The sequence below is a fragment of the Fistularia commersonii genome, chromosome 13 (genome assembly GCF_037954325.1).
Source record: "Fistularia commersonii isolate RoL2024-O1a breed Wild chromosome 13, RoL_Fcom_v1.0, whole genome shotgun sequence".
Taxonomy (NCBI): Eukaryota; Metazoa; Chordata; class Actinopteri; order Syngnathiformes; family Fistulariidae; genus Fistularia; species Fistularia commersonii.
Window position 1 is genome coordinate 4,647,112 of NC_141296.1, and position 19,697 is coordinate 4,666,808.

The window sequence follows — 19,697 nt, forward strand, 5'->3', positions numbered from 1 at the left end:
TTTATCCTGTCTAGTTTGCCCTCCAGTCGATTGACCAGTCACTTTTTGAAAACTCAAAATTTATATTTTATAGCAAGAGAGTTCACACAAATGTCGAGGGATTACTCCAGTCAGGATGCACCCTACATCACAGAAGACCTCTGCATACAGGACTGTCTCAGAAAATTAGAATATCGTGATAAAGTTCTTTATCTTCTGTACTGCAATTACAAAAACAAAAACGTCATACATTCTGGATTCATTACAAATCAACTGAAATATTGAAAGCCCTTTATTTTTTAAAATATCGCTGATTATGGCTTACATCTTAAGAAAACTCAAAAGATCCCATCTGAAAATATTAGAATAACATGAAAAAGTAGTATTTGTTTTTTTTTAATTGCATTACAGAAGATAAAGAACTTTATCACAATATTCTAATTTTCAGAGACAGTCCTGTATGCTCCATCTCGAAACTTTAGGAGGGATTCTACTAATACTACCTCAGGCATCCAACTTATGACAGAGGAAGTGAATTGGCCCCAAGCAAAACAACACCGCTTGGAACCAACTTGAGGACCGAGATAGAATTCTTGAGTCCACATTGGCAGGAGCAGTTGAGAAGAAAATTGGCAGCATCACAAAAATCATCTTCACCGTGGCCAGAGAATGCTTTAGCACAAAAGAGACAAAGGGCTGGAGCACGATTTTCAATAAACAGTGGTATCAATCACTTACTACACAATGTTAGGGTCGGTAAGATTTTGTAAATGGCTTTTTAAGTGCCTGACATCATTATGCTTAACAACCAAGTGCACTGACGGATCAAAGAAAAAGAGTGCATTCAAGGTAACAAGGATGAGGTGTTTCCATGACAACAGACTGCCTACTGAACAAGACGCAATGACTGAAAATGTTGTTGCAATGCACGTTCTTGTTTAACTTAATTTTTTGCTTCAGTTAGTAAAAGTTAGTAAAATAGTTAGTAAAAAAAAGTATAAACCAAAACCAAAAAACAACAAAAACCCAAGTTAGTAAAAAAGTTAGTAAAATAGTCACACATAAAGGAACATATTCATCATATCTACTGATTCCAAATACAAGGTATTATTTATGGCTATTCGGACTCAACAAAAGAACCATAATAGAGATAATGAAAAATAAATAAAAGATATTACTGAAAATTAAAAGAAAATGATAATAAGTAAGAAAAGATAGCATTAACTATCACAAAATTATTAATAATACAGATTGAATTCAAAATGTAAATAGGCATTCCTCAATGTTTTAGTGTGCCCATTGCACTGCTTCACCTTTTAAAAAGAAATTGGTCTTTTTGGAGTCTTAAGCCATAGATTCATGAGTCTGGAAGACTATTTGAAATCATAAGAATTATTATCAGTGATTAATAATTAATAATTATTAATAATATTTGAAATGTATTAGTTTTGTATTCCAATTTCTTGTTTGTACTTTTAGCAATAACTCTTCAATTAGCGGAAGCTTAACAACTAACCTATTCTTCTTGTTTTCATAAAAAATCTCTTAACTGAAGGACCCGAAAAAATCTGCTTAATTTCCTCCATCAGCCGTGCAAATGATTTGAAGTTGCCAGCATCTTGGAGGTGATGTAAGGTGGGGAGCTCGTACTTTGACGATTCTTAAAGGCACAAAATCCTGTATAAATCCAATATTTGGGAGTGCTGAAATTGTTTTAGGTAAGTGAAAGTTGACTTTCTTATTCTTAGATATTTTTAATGTAACTTTTGGCCATTCATCCATATCTATTTCACTTGGATGACCCCCAAAAATAGCAGGGCTTTCCGAAGTCTCGCACATAAACCTTTTTCAAGACTGAGCCAGCCTGTGTGTGACAGGTCCCGGATCCATAGTGTTTATGGTGGCAGCCAAAATGTAATATCTCAAATTTGGGAGTTTTACAGGCACCCTTTGCTGTAGTTTGTTGAATTTTTTCTAATTCAATCTAATCTAATCTAATTCTTGATTGCTTTCTTTGTCAGATAAATACCGAGATTAGCTTGTCCATCAATCCAAATCCCTGCGATTGTTTTGGATTAAATATTTGTGATTCCCATACAGTTGTAGTAATATCATTTAACCAGCTCTGCAATTTAATTATATCTGAGATAGCACACTTTTAGAATTTTATCTTAAGATAAGATAAGATAAGAACAACTTTATTTATCCCAAAGGAAATCATTGTAATTCTTAACTATTTTATTTCATTTTATTTTATTACCTACTTTTATTTTATTAGCCACCACGAAAATGAACACTAGCAGACAAAAAAATATTGAGCACCTATATATGACCAAGTTTAGTTCAATTTTTTTAAGTCATCTACATTTAAATACAAACATTGTGGCATTTAGATTTACAATTTACTTCATTGACACTCTTTTCATGACATTTTAAAATTGATTTTCAGTGTGTTTTTTTTTTTTTTTTTTTTTTTTAATTTTCAAATCCATCCATTTTCCACCCCTTATTTTGAGATGAGTTGCAGCAGAATCAGTGAGGCCCAGACCTCCCTCTCTCCCCCGCCCCGCCACCTGGTCCAGCTCTTCTGAGGGGGATCTCAAGGTGTTCCCAGACCAGCCTGGAGATATAGTCCATTGTGTCCTGGGTCTTCCCTGTGGTCTCCTCCCGGATGGACATACTTTCCCCAGGCGGCGTCCAGGAAGCATCCTGACCAGATGCCCGAGAAACCTCATCCGACTCCTCTCTATGCGGAGGAGCAGCGGTTCTACTCCGAGCTCCTCCCGGATGACCAAATTTTTCACCCCATCTCTAAGGGAGAGTCCGGTCACCCTGCAGAGAAAACTCATTTCGGCCTCTTCTCGTTCTTTTCGGTCACTACCCACAGCTCGTGACCATAGGTGAGGGTAGGAAGGTAGATCGACCTGTAAATTGAGAGTTCCACCCGTTTCCAATTGAGCACCATGGTCTCGGAGCATAGTTGGAGCACAACCTCCGATCCCCCTTTTTAAAAAGGGGGATCAACACCCCGTCCCCCGTCAACACGGCACCGTCCCCGACATCCACGCAATGCTGTGAGGCGTGTCATCCAGGAACGCCCTTCAGCATCCAGAGACTTGAGGAACCCAGGCTCAGCTTCCTCGTTGGAAGGCGTTTCGACAGGACTGAGGAGGTCTGGGAAGAATTCCTGCCACCGATCTCCAGCGTCTCGAGTTGAGGTCAGTAGCGCCTCGCTCCCGCTGTACACAGTGTTGACGTAGCACCGCTTCCCCCTCCTGAGATGCCGGTTGTTGGACCAGGATCTCCTCGATGCCCGCCAGAAGTCGTTGTCCCTCGGCGGTCACCGAAGCCTCACGCCTGTCAGCTGCCTCCGGAGCCCCACGGGTCAGAAAGGCCCAATAGGACTCCTTCAGTTCATGCGTTCGCAAGTCCGACGACTCGACCACAAGGTCGATCGAAGAACCGTGGCTTAAAGGTACGTTGGTGCCAAGTGCGCATCTGGACACCTTTATGCCCGAAGATGGTTTGTTTTGGACAATCAATAACAAGCTCAGAAGTCCAATAACAAAACACCGCTCGCTGCTTCCAGACCTCACACTGTGCATCTAGGCTAGGGTTCAGGAACCTTTTTGACTGGGAGAGCCATAAAAGCCAAATATTTCTAAATATATATTTCATTGAGAGCCATGTAGTATTTTTAACGTATAATAAATTGAATGTGTCTTTTTTTAATGCGGCCTCTGGTGCTGTAGGGGTTTGTTCGAAGTGCCGCTTTATATTTGACCATTTCATCGATGCAATTTTATTATTGCATATTAGACGTAAAGCAGATCCAAATGCAAATTCCTCTGTCCACACAGCCTGGAATGCACAGTAATTATCATCTTTTTTTCTTTTCGCCATCTTTTCCGTTACAAGGCTTGAAACGGATAAACTAGTCGACTATCTGACAAAATTGATTTCTTGACCGGGACGTGCTCAGAAGCCATCGGTTTCCTACCCAACCAACGGGTGACCCGTGAAATCTATCTTCAAGACGAATTTTAACCAAAAATGACTCAGTATTATGAAGAAATATCAAAAGTATTTTAGAATTTTTTTTTTTTTTTTTTTTTTTTCACGACCCATAGGTTCCCCAACCGCTGATCTCGACTATATCTAGTCTACCAAGACCACCAAGGTCTTCTTCATGGGGGGGGGGGGGGGGGCCTTCTGAGCTGCTCTTTGTCCCTTTGGACCTGTTTGACCATTCCAGTTCCTAGTTTATGCTTTAAATGTTGAATTGAGATATGATAGACATGAACAATTTTTTAAACCTTTAAAATGTTTTTTTTTTTTTTTAATCATTAGAAACCAATTGAAATCGAAGAAATTCTCCATAATGTTAGCATAACCAGTAGGGGGCTCTTTAAGGTCCCCAAACCGCTGCGCAATTCAACCATGGTTAGGATAACATCCTGCCGGCACATCCACCACTATCCAACTTCCTCAAAAAGAGATCACATATCCTTTCATTTGACATCTCAGCCACAACAAGTTATTCTTACCCAACGGCAGGAACAGCCACTCCTACATTACAAAAAGCTTTTACTATAGGTCTCAGAAGGTCGCCACAGAAATCCAATGCAGACCCATTTAACTGGGCAAAGTGGTTTGGGAGTGTGCTATCTGTGGGGTCTAGATGACAATGGTTTTGAGGGTTTTAGAGACTAGTTTATAACTTGAGGCACAAGGCAAAGTACATGATGGTGTTTAAAAGGGCTGCTAAACCAGGGTGGTTTTTAAGAGCCGAGCTGATATGCGGCTGATTTCTACTCAGGTTTTAACATGAGGTCCTGCGTGCGTTTTTTGCCGAAGCATCGCTCATCGTCGTCCTCAGATCCCCTTTATTATGGAATGCACCTGTTTTACTGCCTTGTTTCCAGTCTTGGTTTGTGACATGAAACATTGCATTTCCACGGCAATCCAGGCTCAACTCCGAGTCCCAAATTGATGGATTCATTTTTTTGAAAAAAAAAAAAAAAAAAAAAAAAAAAAAAAGATATGTATCACTGCAATGAAACTTGAAAAAGATATTAAATTGTCTTTTAGTCTCCAAAGGAAATACTGCATTAACGATCAAATAGATATAACAATTTTAATAAACAACTTTTTTTAATTTTACCTCTTTAGATTCGGTTTATGTTTTTCAACAATTTTACAGGACGCAGGTTCTTTTGGATTCTATATGTTCAATTTTTTTCAGCTCCTCTCATTTTTTTGCTAGTGATAATATTTTTGAAATGACATTTTAACTAATTTTGAAGTGAAGAGATGTATTTCTTTTTTTTAACCAAAATGGCGATAAAAAGAAAATGCAGCCTTAGGGGGGACAAACCTGTACGTCTCTAAGTTGGTCTTAAGACTAAATAAATGCAGGTTTGATGTTATTGTTGTCAGTGGCTCTGCACCACAGGAGGGATGGGAATCAGAGAAGGAGTGTGATTTAGATGAAGTGATGCAATAAAAACAAAAAAAAGGGAGTTTTGTTTTTGGTTAATTTCTACCATTTCACAATTAAATCAAGGAAAAGAAAAAAAAAAACTTCACCAGTGATGAGTAGTTTGCTTATGTTTTAATTTCCCTCACTGACATTTTCATAAAATTGAAAGTGTTTCGATATTATACACCCTCTTGCCAGTAAAAGCGCAGTCACCAGAAGTTTCAATTGTGTGTGTGTGTGTGTGTGTGTGTGTGTGAGTGCATGCATGCCATGATCTAAATTTCACATGTTGTTATGGATCTCTTCCTGTTGCATGAAAACACACGGCTACCATTTCACAGAACCTCATCAAAGAATCCAATCTGACAGTGATTCTCTCCTCCATCTCCATCTCCATATCCATCTGACAAAGTTTGTTTGAAATTGTGCACGTACAGCTTTCAACGTCATTAAGTTGGGATCATCAGTATAGCTCACGCCGAAGCTCGGAGCTCCGAGAATGCTCGCGTATTTCTGTGTATCTCATCTTGGATCAGGTTACCATTAATTGACCGCAAGCATAATGGATCCACTTAAGGAATGACACAGATCTGGGGGACATACATTGAAACACATGCACAGACATACTGTCATTACATTATGTCAGGGATGGAAGTGGTAGTAATGCAGCTAGCACTCACTAGAGTATTACCAGATGGCTATATTGCATGTTGCAGAAATTGCACAGCGGTCATTTAATACATTGAGACAGAAGCCTCTTTAGAATAGAATCAAATTCACTCATGTAAATCTGATGCATTTCTGTACACGAAGAGTAGAATCCAATTGAAATTAAATGAAGTTAAAATATATCCATATGTTATATTCAATCTGGCTTCTGGAATCTGAGAAAATACTTACCAGATGAATCACATGAAGAGTGGACAAAGGAAATGCAAAGGTGATACATAGTTGGAATAACCCAATGGTGGAAAGAAAGTAGGCATGATATGTGTTGATGTGTGAGTTTAAGGCAAGGACAGAAGAGGCTCTCGCAGTTTCCTGTTGGTCTTTTGAATTAATAAAGGGGAGGTCCGTGACCGTGACCAATCATCTGGCGAGCCGTGATGTTAAGAGGGAGCATTTCGTCTCCTCGGGTTCTCAGTTTAGACAATTTCAGAGGAAGTCTTCGGACGTTGACGCTCCACACCTGTTGAGGTGAGGCCGTATCTGTCGCTGGCGCTTTCCTGCGGGACTTAAAGCGGACGGCAGCAATGGCCTCCATCCTGTTGGGCTGCGTCACTGACTTTTTTACCTATGAGACCACCAAATCCGTGGTCGTCAAGAGCTGGTCCGTGGGGATCATCAACAGAGTCGTACAGGTGCTCATCATTTCATATTTTGTCGGGTAAGCGGTCTTGTTTACTGTTTCTTAGGTTGTTTATTGATATATCTTTAATTTGCATACTTCTGTTTTGAGGAAAACCAGAGAAATGATGATTTGCGTTAAAAGAAATTTAATCCATGATGTTGAACTATTCAAAAGTAGAAAGCGTTTTCCGAAATATTGGACAAACTGTCTTTTAAAAGTTAATGCTTAACATGTTTTAAACAGGTGAACGTTCTTGTCGCGTAAACACGTGATGGAATCATTTCAGTCTTCTTCTTCTTTTCCTTGCACTTTTTCCTTTTTCCCTCAGCAACTCATTTCACATCACCTTTCACTACATCCAAAAATCTTCTTTTTGGAGAACTCTAGGCCTCCTGCTTAGCAATTTCAACCTCAGCATCCTTCTACCAATATAGTCACGCTCCCTCCTTCATACATCTAACATTTGCTGTCCCCTCGGATGGACTCGTTCCTGATCCTATCCATCTTTGTCACACCTACAGCACCCCTCACCACAGCAAGCATACAAGTCCTGCTCTCGTTCAACAAACTTCTCTGTCACTAAACTTCCTAACACAGTACCAGCGGTCCTTTCTCGGCACCCCGTCGTATGCATTTTCCAGAACTACAAAAGTACAATGCAGCCCCTTCTGACCTTCCCTGTATTTCTCTATCAGCTTTCTGAAAGAAAATACTGCACTTGTATGAAATCATACTGTTGCCGGCAAATGTTGATTTCTCCGCCCGGTCTAGTTTCTACCACTCTTTCCCATAACTACAAAATGACTGTTCAACCGTATTCCTCGATTGTAACCGCAATTCTGCACCACATCTCCATTATTCTTAAAAATGGGCACCATCACGCTTGTCCATTCCTCAGACGTCCTCTCACTCTCCGAAATCTTTTCTTTCTAGTTTTGCATTTTCTGCGCTACCATTACATGAGCATTTAAAAAAAAAAAAAAATCCTCTGAATCAGCATGATGAACACATATGTTGTTTTTCTGATCAAAAATAGATGATGGACAATTACAGGATATTTATTTTTTGAATATGTTTTCATTGATCTTTGACTTCTTGCTTTGCTGTTGCTATAGTTTCACTATAAGTGAGATTTCACTCCTGGATATTTGTAACATTAATGAAAATTTTAAAAATATCCACAAGACGCCAGCATCCCCAACATTTTTTTCAGTGTTCTCTGTCTTGCAGGTGGGTCTTCATTCATGAGAAAGCCTACCAGGTGACAGACAGCGGCATAGAGTCCTCTATTATGACCAAAGTGAAGGGTTTCGGGCGTCATCACAACCATGTGATGGATGTGGCTGACTATGTTCACCCACCACAGGTGATGATACGCATCAACATCATCACGCTGGCAGAAACCCTGACCTTTAACCTTTTAATGGCATTTAACCTTAGACTGGGGGGTCCCCAAACTTTTTCCTGCGAGGCTCAAATAACTTTTCCCTTCTCTGACGGGTTTGTAACGAAAAGTTTGTAACGAAAAGTGTGACGATCGCAGAGGTGTCTAAACGTAAACATTCATTGTTTTCCGGAAAGCCAAACATAACCAAAAATGATCCCTTTCTGGGATCTTGACAGGAAAAAAAAAAATCAGAAAATAAACTATAACATTATTAATGAAATAATGAACACTATTTATGTAATAAATAACCCTTTTCAAGTTTTTCACAGATAAAAAGACCAAGTAAACATTCACTTTATTGTAGACACAACTGTTTGCACCTACCAGGTTTAATACCCTGCATTCTGAATCTATTTTTCTATTACCAAATTTTTTTGCCATTATTCCATTTTATTTGACAGGGGTGTGTCCAGGAATTTTTTTTTTTTTTTTTGAGAGAGGGGTTTCAGATAAGGCACAGACTGCAGAAGGGTGGATTAGAATGTTACGTTGTATGCATGTACAAGTCACCATGACGTGGCCAGAATAAAATTAAAAAATCATCATGCATCTCTGGTATTGTTCAGGGGCCGGAAAAATGTCGAGGCGGGCCTCATCCGGACCCCCGAGTTTGGGGAACCACTGCCTTAGACACTTGTACGATGACTCTGTATAGATTACATACCACACATAAATCCTATTTTGACAAACACATTTTAACGTAAGTAATACAAGTACATGTTTTGCAGGGCACTAGTATGTTTTGCATCGTGACCAAAATCTACATCACAGAGAATCAGTTCAAAGGAAAATGTCCAGAGGTGAGAAAATTTCATTTTTTAGTCTTGGTTTCACTGTTGCACGTTCTTCGGTCGTCATTTCAGTAAATGTGTTTCAAAGTGTTTGTGGGGGGGGGGAGGGTTCAGAGGTCTATTGCAATTCACAAAGAATAGAAAAAGACCAAGTGCATTTATTACTAAAGCTGAACATATCAAAGGTTCACGAATCACGAATTTGCTCTGATAAATATCCTGAACAATGGGTGAGTTTGTTGTTATTTTTTAACCCGTTGCATAAGTTATCAAAATTCAAACAGTTAAAGATTTTGGTAAGAAGTTAACTGAAATTCAGTTCAAAATTACTTGCATTTTTTTTCCACAATCTGTTGAAAAGCAGCCAAATCACATACGTTTCACACAACAAGATCTCAGTGAGAAAGAAAATTCAAGGAACTGAATTAATTGTATTTGTAAATCAGTAAATGTCACTTTGTCCTTCTTTGTTTGCATTTGTTTTTCAGTCAGGTAGCTGGTTCAAGTGTAAAACTGATAAAGATTGCCAAAAACACCTTGGTTCTGTCCTTTCAAATGGTAAGACATATTCTTATTGTGTCAAGACTGTGATACAACTACAGTTTTATAAACAGACAATAGACAACGTGTCTAAAATGTCGCTCTCCGGACAAAACAGAGCGAGGACTGAGTCCTTCGTTGTTAAACATGAGTAAATTTCAAAACACTGCAATGGTTTTGTTCACAAGAGTCGTTCACGCGCTGTTACGTCTGACATCTTTGGGATAATTCGTACTAAAGTACAAAGCATAACAATTGAATGCATATGTTGTGCGATGCCATTTGTCTATATTGCTAGAAAAATCAATGTTTGGAAATATTTTAACCTGTGTAAAGGGTGCTATGTAAATGGACTATAATGGTTTGAAAAAGTTAAGTCTGTGTCTGGTGTATTTTTATTAAATATGGTGATTCTGACTTTTTTTTTTTTAACTTCTAGCATTTGATTTTTTTGCAGTGTAAAAATAATGCCTGAAAAAAAATATGATAGGCCAGTATGAAATATCAAAATATCAAAATTCCCATCTGTGTGCACGTCATAGCGTGTACTGGCGATTCAGCTGGTGCAGTAGTTACGCTCAATTGCGTTGCACTTGCCAAATAAAGTTTTTTTTGGGTAAGAGGGAAGGGAGCATGACTTTTCGAGGGTTTATTTGCATGTCATTTATGTGAATGTAAGCTGATTTCTGATTTCCGAGGCTGATTTCTCTCCCGTAACTCTCTGACGCCGCAGGTATAATAACAGGTGTTTGCCTTGAACGCTTCAATGCGTCGCAGGGTCAGTGTGAGATTGAAGGATGGTGTCCAGCTGAGAATCTCAATGTCGAAATGTAGGTTTCCGATCAGTCACGCGCACATAAACGTCCGTCCCGTCGCCCATAGTAACCGCTCGTCCCTCCTCAGCGCACCCATGCTGGATGTGGAAAACTTCACCATCTTCATCAAAAACAGCATCCGCTTCCCGATGTTCAACGTCAACAGGTCGGCGATATCTAATATACAGGAAATGGTTGTCAAGTTACAAGAGCATTTAACTCATGATGGACAATTGAAATGTTTTTTTACTTTAGAGGTAATTTCCCCTCCACGATGACATCCAGTGATATCAAGAGCTGTAAATACCATCCAGAGAAGAATCCCTTCTGCCCCATCTTTCGTGTGGGTGATGTGTTGAGATATACTGGACAGAATACGTCCCACCTGGCAGACAAGGTTTCATTTTACCCTTAATGATCCTTCATTTCTTTCATTCTTTTTCAGCCATTCTGAAACAACATACTCTTTAGGTCACTGGCCTTCGCATTACATAGCTATTTCTTAGGTTATTTTCTATGAATTTGCTTGTGTCGTTTTCTCGTTGATTTGAAAAAAAAAAGGGATTTTGGTATTAGGCATTGCTTTAAAAAAATTTAAAAAATGCACTTGTTTCCCCCAGTCATGTTGCAAAAGTAAGTAAGTATCACGGTATTTATGGAAATATATTTATATATTTGAATATTCTCAATTTTCAAAAAAAAAAACAAATGAAGTCTCGAAGCAACGACAAGTGTTTTTTTTTTCCGTTTGAGCGGAGCCAAATGCGAGGATCATGAGTAAATACTCTTTTTTCCCACTACTTTTCAGGGTGGACAAATAGGAATACTTATAGAGTGGAAGTGTAACTTGGATTTGGACTTTGAGAAGTGCGTGCCCTTGTACTCTTTTACAAGACTGGATAAGCCCTTTGAGAAAAATGACATCTCAAAAGGCTTCAACTTCAGGTATGAGGTCCGATATCCGCACCGATTTCTCTCGGTCTTCTTGGATCTCTTTCTCGTCGCCACATTTTCTCTTCTGCGCGTGCAGGTACGCCAAATATTACAAGACGGAGAATGGGACCGAATTCCGTACACTTCACAAAGCGTTCGGTATCCGCTTCGATATCATGGTCACCGGCAATGTGAGTTGTGTTTTTGAGTGAGACGTTTTGTGCATTTGGGTTTTCTTCGATTTCATGTTGTGAACATTTTTTTTTTTTTTTCCATTTCCTTGAAAGTTACATACGATTATGAATTGCCTACACAAATCAGAGCAGTTCACAGTAGTTGGACAAGCTTTTGTCTCCATATATTGTATTTCAACATGATGTTAATTCAATATATCTCCACTTTATGACATTTTTAATTGTATTTATCATTACGTTTTTTAAGTCTCTTTCCTGTGAGCATTTGCACATTTCTTATATCCTTATATTTTCAAATATTGCCTTTCAGCTTGTTGGGTTATATCTTTGAGTTATATATTTCCACACAAAATAAATTATTTTATGAATTACATATTAATACATTTCTGACTACAAAATAAAAAATAACGTGGGAAAAAAAATGCATATTTTCAGGGACCTGAATGATAAATTGTGTAATAAAGTCCTCCAATTGTTTCGGATTGATAGGTCATCTCAGTTTGTGACTTTTTCTTTTAGGCAGGAAAGTTTGACATGGTTCCGACACTGATCAACCTGGTGGCTGCTTTAACTTCAGTTGGACTGGTAAGGATTTCAGTCAGGCTTCTGGCAACCAATTCAAAATTTGCTTCTTGACTCGTTTTTCTGCATCTGCAGGGCTCGGTTCTTTGCGATGTCATCCTCCTGAACTTCCTCAAAGGGGCAGAACAATATAAAGCCAGGAAATTTGAAGAGGTGATGTTTTTCTGTTTTTCTTTTTTTTTTTTTTTTCCTGCATTTTCAGAAAGCATATTAATGATCTTCTTCGCAAATGCTCGAATCTCAAACTTTATTTTCCGAATTTTCTCATAGGTATCAGAGGCTCAAATAGAAGCATACCTCGCTCAGAGCCTGGGCAGCCAGCAGTCGCTCAAGCCAGGTATCAAGAGCTCCAGTGATTCTGGAGCGCTTTCCCTCGTGACCTCCGACCAGCCGGTCTGATAAAAAATAAAATAAAAAAAAAATCCACATCCCAACATGAAGGGTGAAAAGACACGCCTTTCTTTCTTAAAAGTGATTTTATGCCCTTTTGTGATGTCAAAAACTCTTGGTTTGTCAGGTTTAAGGGAGTTGGTAGGTAAGCTGCAGCCATCTGATCATCAAAAGCATTTTCAAAATTATATTGATTTATCTCATGAGAAAAAAACTATAATAGAAACAGCTGTCCTTTTGGTTTTTAATTCCTCTCAATTACTGTTGACGGAAATGTTACTATGAAAATACCAAGCATCTTAGGCTATACATGTGATTGCCTGATTTTCTGCCAAAACATCATAACAGTCTTTCTCATCTCCAACTACCCTCTTTCAAAATACAAGAAGATAATAGTAATAATAATAAAAGATGGAATTGACAATAATAGAACCAAAAAAAAAACTAAATTGATTTCATTTTGTAGTCTATTAACCATTTATAAATGATTTTACATCCCAGTAGTTTGAATTGACTCGACAAGTTCTTTTTTGTATTACGCAAATAAAAAATAAAAGAATGAATCTAACTGGTGTAAAGACCCTTTCAAACATGATGCTTTTGTTTGTGTGTGTATGAGTGTGCAGGTGTCTGTGTGTGTGTGGGGGGGGGACGCCCGTGCGTACGTGCGTGTGTGCTTGTGTGCGCGCGCGTGTGTGTGTGTGTGTGTGTGTGTGTGTGTGTGTGTTTGCTTGAGGTTTACAAAAGGTCCATTATCAGTCTGTCCGGCAAGTGATGTGCAGTGAGATGTTACCGTACAGACTAATGGACTCATATAATTCTCTTGACATTGAATATGCCATTATAATTTTTGTGATCGTCTTGATCTTTTTACATGATCGGAAATATAAACCAGCTATATTGAATTTTGAAGACATTTTTCACTTTCTAGCTGTTGTCTGTCAGGAACATACATCCTCTTGGTCATTATCTAGAAGGCACAAATAGAAAATAAAAGCCTCTTTGTGGTTTAGAGGGCGGCTGGTGAGAGATGTGTTAGAAAATGGAAGTAACAAAACACCTGACGTGGGTTGGCCGCAAGTTTTAATGTACTAATTGGATCATAGAAAATAATATATTGCATGTAATAGAAATAACGGATACAACGAAATACGCTGACTTTCAGTATTTCCAGTAGTCACTTTTAGAAGCGAAGAATAAATTTATGCATCGATCAAGTGTAAAATCATTTAATAATTCTTCTTTTCCTTTGGGCTTATCCCCTCAGGGGTCGCCACAGCAGATCAGCCTCCTCCAACTAATCCTATTCTCTGTATCCTCTTTGTCCACAGTAATCACCCTTCAAAGGACTATATTTTTCAAATGTATATTTTATAAAAAAAAACACAGGCTTTGTTATTCTTAGTCTATTATAAAATGATCAGTATCAAAAAGGGCTAGTTTTATAATTAACTTGGAATAACTAAGCTTTGTGTTTGGTTTTGTTTTTTTTTTTGTGCAGAGACTAACTAAAAGATTATAATAACTGTTATTTCTGTACAGTAAGTCTCATCATCACAAGTTTCATTTTGTTTAGCCTGAAAAATGTGCAGCGGCATCCACAATCAAGTGCATTTGTCAAATTGCACATGAATCTTAATAAACCAGGAATGTTGTTATTTGCCTTTTCTTTGCATTAACAGGATATAAGGGAATATAAGTATTTCCATCAATTAATTTCCGGCTTTGAACTTTGACATTTGTTGTTATGTCTGATTACTATTACAGCCACAGAGTTAATTAAACTCTTAATTTTTTTACAGTCATGTGACACAAATGTACATGTGGTACTTTTCAATAAAGTATAAAAAATATTGCATAAGATAGTAGTGAATTTTTACTTAAACTATCAAATCTAATTTCACAGGGAAATTAGGGGAAAAGAGTGGGCCTGTAGTGACAATGCTGCAGAAACGGGGATAGCTATTGGATAAAAAAAGATGACTGATAAAAGAAACATGCTTACACACAAGCTTTCCCCACATGACGCCTTTTAAAGGATAAAGGTTTTTGATTTGATTAGTGTAACACACTCATAATTTCCCTCTATGAACAGCTCACAGGAAGGTATTACCCTGAGAGGGAGAGTTTGTCATAGATAGGCCAGATTGCCATGTAATGTTTCCCAGTATGAGAATGAGGAAGGAGGTCAAGTTTCCCATAATATTTGTTAATAAAAATTGTTTCCAGAAAAACTCCTGACTCACCTGATGGCTGCGGCGTCAAGTCAGGCTTGAAACACTTTCAGAACCCAAACAAGAAACGGTTTAAGCAAGGTCTTTAGCAAAAATGATTTTATTGGCAAAAAACCTCGCCAACGAGAAAAATCATCTTTACATGGCATCTAAAAAAAAACAACAAATACGTCGACAGACACAGTTTTAAAATTATTGCTGTTTGTATTACTTCAAGTTTTTTACTGTACACTGTATGACTGATAGCCATGTCAACACGAACAAAATGATTAATTGTTGCTTATTGGGATTACATTTGTATGTATACCATAAAAAGAAAGAGCAGAGTTATAGTAAAATTCAATGAAAAGATTTAATAAAAGAGAAAATCTGAAAGTGCCAAAGATAAGGCAAAATATTGTTTGAATTAACCAAAAAACATTTTGCTATTTTCCCATAATTAAATAATCAAATAATTTAAAACGCCACATCACAAAAAGTTTACATCACATAAAAAGCAACTGAACAGGAGCCTTTCCTGTGCAGTGAAATTAAACACTTGTTTATTCTAAAGGGGAAATATGGGAACTCTTTCAAACAGTCTTTCAAATTCCAACTGTTCCTCAGGGACTGTGGTTTTTATACTGCATATATTCAATTCTTATTGCTTTCTCTCTCCCTCTCTCACACACACACACACAAACACACACACACATACACATACAGAGTATAGTAGAAACATTTAATGGATAAAAATTGAGTTTATTATGCATTCATCATCTGTACTTCCTTCCAGTGTTTCTCCTCTTCAGGGCCAGTATCCAGGCGGGAAGCAATGGCCGGCGTGCCGGTTCTGCCTCCCGCTGCATCTCGTAAAACTGCTCTGAGAAAGAGTCCTCCTCTGCTAATGAGTTCTCCTCAGACTCTGCGGAGTCTGTATCCAGCTCGACCGGCTCTATGGCCACCACCTCTTCTGAGAAGTGAACTCGCCTGGTCATTTCAACTCGTCTCTAAATTGAAGATGAATGAATAATGATTAAAAAAAAAAAAAAATTAAATGTTAGTTAAATAATATGTCTGATGTATTTGTTCCCTAAAATATATCAAACTGAAAGAAATGGTACATGTATTGTTTTTAAATGACAATACTTCATTTTGAGTCTCCTGAAATTTTTTTAACACACATTCAATTTCAGAATGAATGTATTCATTTCAGTTGTGGATTTTAATGAATTCATTATTGAATATATGTTATAAACACTAATTTGGAATTATAGTCACAAAAAGTCTTGAAAGTTGAACCGTTTTTCCTCAATTCTTTTTGTTTTTAAGGGAGTTGTGGGTTTAGAGGAGTGTAATAAATTAGCCATTTTATTCATTTATAAGTGTGTTTGGGAGAGTTTTGTTTCTTACTGTTTCCTATTTCTGCAACATAAATCAAGTTGCAGAAATTCAAAAATAAAGCATGAACAGTAATATTTTCAGGTTATTTTTTCATAATTTTTTGATAATGTAGAGAAGTCATTTGTTGATTTGGGGGTATTTCTTTGATTTAATTCAGTCCGTTTACATGGAACTATACATATAGAGATTTCCTCAACATAGACCAGTAAACTTGATATTGTTTTTCCTGAGACAAAATCTAGGAATAATGTTTTCAATTTCATTTCACAGGACAGGTCGTGAGGCATGATATCCTACCCTTTTTGTCTCCGTTTCCATGGACGACTCTGAATCAAGGGAAATTGAGTGTTTGAGGACACCCTTAAGTGCAGGAGCACAAGGAGAAGGTGAGGACGGCGAGAGAGGGGAAGAACTCATGACGTTATCCCGATTTGTCTCCAGGGTCTCGTCTGTCAAATGGTTGCTTACTGAAGGTATGAACTCCCCTGAGAGTCCAGAGAAAAAGAAAGATATAAGTGCCTGCCCGCGTCAGATCGCTTCTGCACCGATGCAGAGGATTTTTCCAACCGTAGAGGTGATTCGGTTATTCTGACCTTTATCGGCATTCGGATGATCAGTGCGCAGCCTTCCAGCATTTGCTGAAGCCAGCCGATGTTGCCTCTTCCTGTTTAGAGGGGCTCTGTAGCGCCGTGCTGGGTTTTCCAATATATCTGCAGACTGCAAACATGAAAAGAAAGTAAAGTTAGGGTTAAATTGCATTTATAATCAACTAGGACAATGAGATTATCAGCTCTAATTATATGTGTAATAATGATATAAATGGTGGCTTGTGCTTTAAAAAGCAAAATCAAACCTCTACGTAGGGAGGGGTTCTGGATCCTTGTTCCAATCCACTCTCAGTATAACCATCCACCATTAGCTCTAGTGGATCAGCCTCTTTTTGAGCATCTTTTTCAGACGCTTCATTTCCCTCCCCAACATCCATATCGTCAGCAAAGCAGTCGTCAGCTGACGTTTGTTTTCCGCCAACATGTGACAATGACTGGATACCCTTTAAATTGTCCGTACCTCCGGATTGGTTCAAAATAATACAAAAGGGTTCCCTGTCGGGAGGATCTGGTGTGATTTGGGGTTCGTTTGATTTCCCTGATAGTCTCTGATTGCCTGAAGTGGGGTACAAGAATTGTCCCCACTCTTGACCAGTAACAATCTCCTCCAGTAAACTGAATGAGCCAAGCCCAAAGTCAAAGCTGCCAGATGATCTGAAATCAAATTTAAAAAAATAAAACAGTTAATTTCATAGCTTGAGAGGTTGAAACGATCACTATTACCAGTTTTTCTTATTACTGTATTCCACGATGGCACCATCACCAAAATATTTTACACAATAACTCTGATTGTAAGTTATGATTTCATTATAGGGCTCCGTTATTTTCAAAAAGCCATTAAAAATGTGGGCTTTACCCTGAAAGCAACACAGCCTTCAATTTTTGGTACATTTAGTATAACTATATAACGTCCTATGACTGATGCTGCCACTGACTGGGGTGTGTTTGGGATCATGAGCTAAGAAAGAGTTGTTGGAAACATTTGATTTGATAATATTACCTGATATCTGCATCATTCACGCCCTGCTCTCCGCGTGCAGGATAGTCACTGATGTTACCGCAGTTTAATGGGGGCAAAGTCCCTTCTCCATCTTTATTTGACGTTTTGAGATTTTCTGATGCAAGTAGCTGGTTTCGGGGTAAAAGCTGTGAAGCAAAGAAATCCTGGGTATGAAATTTGAATTTTCCATCAGTGAAAAGTTAAGAATAAGAATAAGAATAAGAATAAGAATAAGAATAAGAATAAGAATAAGAATAAGAATAAGAATAAGAATAAGAATAAGAATAAGAATAAGAATAAGAATAAGAAAAACTTTATTTATCCCGAAGGAAATTGTTGTGCCAGAGTTTCAAGTAAACAATAACAATAATAAATAATAGTAGGAAATTGTATAAAATGTAATATAATTAAATAAATAATCGAATATAATTAATAAATAATTCATAATAATCAATAATACTTAATATAATTAATTAATGAATATAATTAAAGTCCAAAACTCACTTTATATTCTTGCTCATCCCTCCGTTCTAGTCTGCACTCCTCCGCTTTTCCTTTTTTAGCAAGACTTCCAGGCTTGTCCATCCATCTCGCCTTAATCTTCTGAGTCCATCTCATGGCCTTATTCTCAGAGGATCGCTTTTTCCTTCTGAATGTGCCGTTGTCCGTTTTATGGCCGGACAGAACAATCTGTTTGTCTTTAATTTGAGCAGAAGATCCAAATCCTCCATTTCCGGCATGAAACTGTTTGCTCCCTTGACTTTCCGAGCTACAGTCTGAGGTCCTTAATGACCATTCATTGACCTTGGGGACAAATTCCTGTTTGTTTCCTCCAGTTAGAAAATTGTCTTTAATTCTAGCCTTGTTACCAAAACCCCCCTTTTCCTCATGGCTGTCATTATCAGTTCTCGATAATGAAGTTGTACCGAGAAATGTTTTCTCTGACAATGAAGCTTTTCTTAAATCCTCACTCCTGCGAGCATCACTGTTGACGCTGTCCTTTTGGAAAGGGGAGGGAATGTGACCGATGTCTTCATCACACTTATGGTGCAGTTGCAGACTTTCTCCATCTCCAAGGCTGAAACTGTTGTCCTCAGCAACAAACCCCAATCTTTTTGTATTGGCACCAAACTCAAACACATTTGTGGTAATATTGTTTAGTTTCTGGGACTCGGAATCTCCACTCACTCCATTTTTTCCACCCATGGAGGCAGATGTGGGTCCATCTGTGTGCAGACATGCCTGCCTCTCTCTTCCAGACTGGAGCTTCAGTCTCTGCAACATGGACTGCACCAAGGCATGACTGTCCGCTGGATCATGTGACCCAGACATCTAGGATCAAAACTGAAGTTTGTTAAATCCAGAACTCACCAAAAAGCCAAAAAGGAACGTGTCTGTTTAAAACGTAAAACAAGAATCAACAAAATCCCATTTGACATGTTTAAAACAGACTGCAGATCCTTACACAATGAAAAAAAGTGTGAAAAAGGGCTTTGTAACTCCAGCCTGGGTCCATTGTCCCCTTCCAGTTGCTCACCTCGAATGTCTCATGAAGCGCACGTCAGCAAAAAGGAAAGTCACGCAATTTTAAGATTACTTGTTCGTTCCTGTAGCCATAGCATTATTCCTCAACGCCGTGAATCGCTGCACAGATCTTTTTGTTGCGTTGCTCTGGTTGAGCGCTGGGCCCAACACAAGCCAAGTGATGAAATCTATATTCCATGAGTTTTTCAAGTCTCTACCTTTCAAAAATGCCTGTAGTTTCTATCCACATAGGCTTTCTCAGTCACACCTCTTCTCCAATGTTCTGCAGTGATGGGAGGAGAGATGGCGCACAACAGCGTTCCTCAATCTTAAAGCAGACCAACAAGAAAGACCAGTGAGGTGAGATAACTATGCGTTGACAACAACTTTCTTTTTCCCTCTGTCCCTCTCTCTATCTATTTGTCCTTCCATCCTTCTTACTCC

The 19,697-nt window shown here is 38.2% G+C and overlaps 2 protein-coding genes across 2 annotated transcripts; one reads left to right on the forward strand and one right to left on the reverse strand.

Annotated features, from left to right (window-relative positions):
• The first annotated feature begins 6,602 nt into the window (after positions 1–6,602).
• Positions 6,603–14,362, forward strand: p2rx3a (purinergic receptor P2X, ligand-gated ion channel, 3a). Its single transcript, XM_086157988.1, has 12 exons — positions 6,603–6,848; positions 8,043–8,178; positions 8,988–9,059; positions 9,539–9,608; positions 10,324–10,420; positions 10,494–10,571; positions 10,661–10,802; positions 11,214–11,350; positions 11,436–11,529; positions 12,052–12,117; positions 12,190–12,267; positions 12,385–14,362. Exons 1-12 carry the CDS (start codon positions 6,715–6,717, stop codon positions 12,511–12,513), a joined length of 1,233 nt encoding a protein of 410 aa, XP_086014114.1. The 5' UTR covers positions 6,603–6,714; the 3' UTR covers positions 12,514–14,362.
• A 566-nt stretch (positions 14,363–14,928) lies between these two features.
• LOC147227678 (uncharacterized) lies at positions 14,929–19,527 on the reverse strand. The gene is made up of 7 exons (XM_086158530.1): positions 19,267–19,527; positions 18,234–19,061; positions 17,730–17,875; positions 16,975–17,383; positions 16,715–16,838; positions 16,419–16,606; positions 14,929–15,727 (listed from the first exon to the last, which is right to left on the reverse strand). Exons 2-7 carry the CDS (start codon positions 19,059–19,061, stop codon positions 15,494–15,496), a joined length of 1,929 nt encoding a protein of 642 aa, XP_086014656.1. The 5' UTR covers positions 19,267–19,527; the 3' UTR covers positions 14,929–15,493.
• Positions 19,528–19,697: the final 170 nt, after the last annotated feature.

What these genes read in the sequence shown, in the direction of transcription:
- p2rx3a (XM_086157988.1), top strand. Translation starts at nt 6,715, where the DNA reads ATGGCCTCCATCCTGTTGGGCTGCGTCACTGACTTTTTTACCTATGAG. An exon ending in ACTATGTTCACCCACCACAG is followed by an intron (nt 8,179 to 8,987) that starts GTGATGATACGC and finishes CATGTTTTGCAG; the next exon opens with GGCACTAGTATGTTTTGCAT. An exon ending in ATATCATGGTCACCGGCAAT is followed by an intron (nt 11,530 to 12,051) that starts GTGAGTTGTGTT and finishes TTTTTCTTTTAG; the next exon opens with GCAGGAAAGTTTGACATGGT.
- LOC147227678 (XM_086158530.1), bottom strand. Translation starts at nt 19,061, where the DNA reads ATGTCTGGGTCACATGATCCAGCGGACAGTCATGCCTTGGTGCAGTCC. An exon ending in GGGATGAGCAAGAATATAAA is followed by an intron (nt 17,876 to 18,233) that starts GTGAGTTTTGGA and finishes TTTGCTTCACAG; the next exon opens with CTTTTACCCCGAAACCAGCT. An exon ending in GTGAATGATGCAGATATCAG is followed by an intron (nt 17,384 to 17,729) that starts GTAATATTATCA and finishes ATTTGATTTCAG; the next exon opens with ATCATCTGGCAGCTTTGACT.